At 44.9% G+C, this 3,415-nt stretch overlaps 1 protein-coding gene across 1 annotated transcript; it reads left to right on the forward strand.

Annotated features, from left to right (window-relative positions):
- Window positions 1-207: 207 nt before the first annotated feature.
- On the forward strand, window positions 208-3,086 carry LOC120656082 (RING-H2 finger protein ATL58-like). Its single transcript, XM_039934089.1, has 4 exons — window positions 208-919; window positions 1,037-1,288; window positions 1,398-1,480; window positions 2,481-3,086. Exons 2-4 carry the CDS (start codon window positions 1,082-1,084, stop codon window positions 2,890-2,892), a joined length of 702 nt encoding a protein of 233 aa, XP_039790023.1. The 5' UTR covers window positions 208-919; window positions 1,037-1,081; the 3' UTR covers window positions 2,893-3,086.
- Window positions 3,087-3,415: the final 329 nt, after the last annotated feature.

A 3,415-nucleotide genomic window follows, 5' to 3' on the forward strand; every position in this document is an offset into this window, starting at 1 on the left:
GTTTATTGGACAAAAGAAGACGTCAAAGGAGAAAATTATACTAAATACGATCGAATTATAAACTACTTTTGTAGCGCTAATAGGTAGTGGCCTTTCGAAGACAACACAGGGTTTGGCAAATTATCCCCAACAACATTTTCGAAAAAAGTTATCCTGAACAAGGGACTTGAGCGGAGTGGCGCGTACAAACGTCTCGTGCGGCTTCTTCGCTAGCTCGCGGCGTTCTTTCTCCCTCAGCCCTCCCCCATTTCTCTATTCCCATTTCGATACTTGCAACCCAGCCAGCCAGCTCGTCTCCCCCCTCCACCCCACCCGATCCGCGCCGCCGCGTCTCGCATGCCCGGCAACCTCTCTCGCCGTCACCCTTCTGATCCGCGCTGGTATTCCGCCGGCGCGAGACCGGGACCCCTTCCGAGCTTAGTGTTGCATCAGCATCAGCCTCGACCCCATCCCTCGCTGCCCCCGCCCTGATCTCGGTTCCTCCGTCCGCGTCCCGGCCGCGATCCGTCCTTTGCCGGGCAGGCAATTTGATTTCAGTTCCTGAATGCTGCTACCTCCACAGACCTCTATTCGTGCTGTTGGTCCTTGCGGATTGCGCGCTGTCAGGTCTGGATAGTGCGGGTGGTGCAGTGTGTCCTCCGTTCTTCCTCGCCCGGCCCCAAAAGATTTCGCGAGCAATTAGGTGCAGTTTTGTTTATTTGGCTCTGCAAAGTCTAGACGGCCGAGAGAATCCCCTTCTAGTGACGGGATGACGGCATCAATTCTTGTGATGTTTTGTGGCTAGGACACCATCACTACTGCTTACTCTTGCTTAGTTGACCTTGAGCCCTTTCCCTTTCGCGTGTTGTGTCAGTTAATTAGCCTGTGGTTGTTGGGGAGATCACGAGGTTTTCTTGCCCTTGTTGTCTATCCGTAGTAGGTATTGTTGCAGTTTACTTCATTGGCACAATGGCACCTCTTAAGTGTTGGTCAATCACTATTGCGTAGAGCTCTTTACCTCGCTATATTTTTTTAGACCAGTTGGGCTAAAATAAAGGTAGATTGTGTTGGATATTTTCCGGTAGGACATTGTGGGTTCGTGATGTCTTGCACCTCCCCAGATCCGCCAGACTACTGCTCGGCCGAATCGCCTGAGCTCAAGCTGTACCAGGCCTTCATCTTCTCGGTGCCTGTCTTCTTTACATTTGTCTTGCTCCTCTTCTTCTACCTGTTCTACCTGAGGCGGCGCAGGGCCAATTGGCAGTCCTTGAGGATGAGGACGAATAATTTGATACGAGATAACCCCAGGGTAAGTCAGCTTTCATATTCTTCTGAAAATTAGTTGATTTCTCCAAGCTGTTGATGTGTTCAGGATCTAATTGTTCGATTTATTTTGCATTCAACATCTGCATTTGTAGCTGGAGTGTGGTTTGAAGAAGGAGATGCGGGAAATGTTGCCAGTGGTTATCTATAAAGAGAGTTTCTTGATCAGGGAGACACAGTCAGTGATTTGCTTTTGGACTCTTTGATCCAGTATATAGTGATATAGTAGTTTCTTTATAGAGTTTCTGCTTCTTTTACCTATCAAGTAACTAAAAAGGAGTCAACTTGGTAAGGGGCGACAGCAGCAGTCTAATTCTGGCAATTAGAAAGAAGTTTTCAACTGCTAGTTCTTTTTAGCCTTCAGTATATCCCAGCCTCTCTGCATAAGAACACCAATAACCTACATACCAGTAGTCCTCATCTCACCACTAACTAGATAATTGCGCTCTTGCTAGACAGTATGTTGACTTTGGAAATCTTTTCCAAATTACATCAGTGAAAGAACAATAAAATGCACATGCAGTAATAAATAGGGACCCTTCCATCGGCATAATAAAGCTTAACAAATGGGTATAGACGTATAGTTGTGTTAGCTTTTCAATATTGGCAGGGTAGTGCTAGCTTTTAGCGATCAGTATGTAACAGCAAGTTTAGGTTCAAATGTAGCATGTGAGTTAATCTTTTGAATAGATGTTTTGGACATCCCGATACAGATCCTATAACAGGAAAATTCATGACATCATTTGCTAAAAAGATTCAAAATATTTTCCCCTGACATCTGTTGTTTCCCTCTGCTAGTAAGGAACAAAACATATATGAACATGCCTTTGTGTGAAAGGCTTATATTTAGAGTGAAATGGAGCAAATTTGTTACAGTCAATTGAAAGAACTTTTCAATTGTCCACTAATCAAGAGGAATATTGCTTCTCATATGCAGACAATTCAACATTGTTGAAGAAAGAAACATAACAGCAAACTTTCCATGTTATGGTCCCTGATCTTTCTTTTCTTTGAGATCGTATGATTGTTGGGACTAGCCCTTTGCCAATGCCCAGCCTTTTGTTGGTTAACTGTTAGCCTTTGGCATGAGTCATTTCTTTCTATACTGGCATTTGCCCCTTCATTGTTATTTTGTTAAGTTTTGCTTTGCTTTGCTAACACCTGATAATTGTTGTCAGGTGCTCTGTCTGCCTAGCAGACTATCAACCAGATGAGCGGCTTCAGCGAATACCTCCTTGTGGCCATACCTTCCATATCAATTGTATCGACCACTGGCTCTCTAAAAACACAACCTGCCCCCTTTGTCGAGTCTCGCTCCTTCCAGCCCCCAAAGCAACCAGCATTGACCCGGATTTGGAAGCACAAACTGTAGAGGAATCTCTGAATGTACACCATCAGGAGGACCTCTCCAACAGGAACACATCACAGGAAGATCAGACAGCCGAAGGTGGTGGAGCCGCTGGTGGTCAGGCCGAAGAACAACGTAGCGATGCTGTCGAGCCGTTGACTGTCAGGGTGGTCACTGAGCCTCAAGCTGACACGGAAGGGTCACCAAGCACAACCTGCCAACCCGACAAAGCAAAGAAATAAAGGTGACAATGATATATTTCTTGTAAGTTGTAACATTGTATGTTTAGCTGATCAGGAGGGACATACACATAAAGATCACCATTGATGTTGTAATACCTGTTTACCAGGGAAAAAAAGGAAAAATTAAGTGCTGAAGAAATATTTATGGGTACATAATTAACATGACCGATACAGTACCAGTGACCTGTTTTTCATTTTGGTAAACCATAATGGTGTCGTGAACTTTTGAAGTTACAATCATCAGTCGCCCTAAGACTGGTGGGGCTGCCAGATATGCTTATTGGAATTGATATAGCCTAAGAGCTCACAGAAGCTCCTATATGCTATAACTGTAAAGACATCAGGCATCTGTTAATTAACATGACATCTAAAAAGACATGCCCACTTGTGCAGGCTCAACAAAGGTCAGGGGCATCACAAATGCAATGCAATGATGCCTCTAGCTCAATGGCATCGCCACACCGAGGTTAAGCATGCGCATCAAAAGAGACTAAACACATAGGCCATAGCCCAGCATCAGCAG

Source organism: Panicum virgatum, chromosome 1N (genome assembly GCF_016808335.1).
Source record: "Panicum virgatum strain AP13 chromosome 1N, P.virgatum_v5, whole genome shotgun sequence".
NCBI lineage: Eukaryota > Viridiplantae > Streptophyta > Magnoliopsida > Poales > Poaceae > Panicum > Panicum virgatum.

Coding starts and splice junctions, on each gene's coding strand:
- LOC120656082 (XM_039934089.1), top strand. CDS start 1,082: ATGTCTTGCACCTCCCCAGATCCGCCAGACTACTGCTCGGCCGAATCG. Junction 1,289..1,397: donor TGATACGAGATAACCCCAGG/GTAAGTCAGCTT, acceptor CTGCATTTGTAG/CTGGAGTGTGGTTTGAAGAA. Junction 1,481..2,480: donor TTCTTGATCAGGGAGACACA/GTCAGTGATTTG, acceptor AATTGTTGTCAG/GTGCTCTGTCTGCCTAGCAG.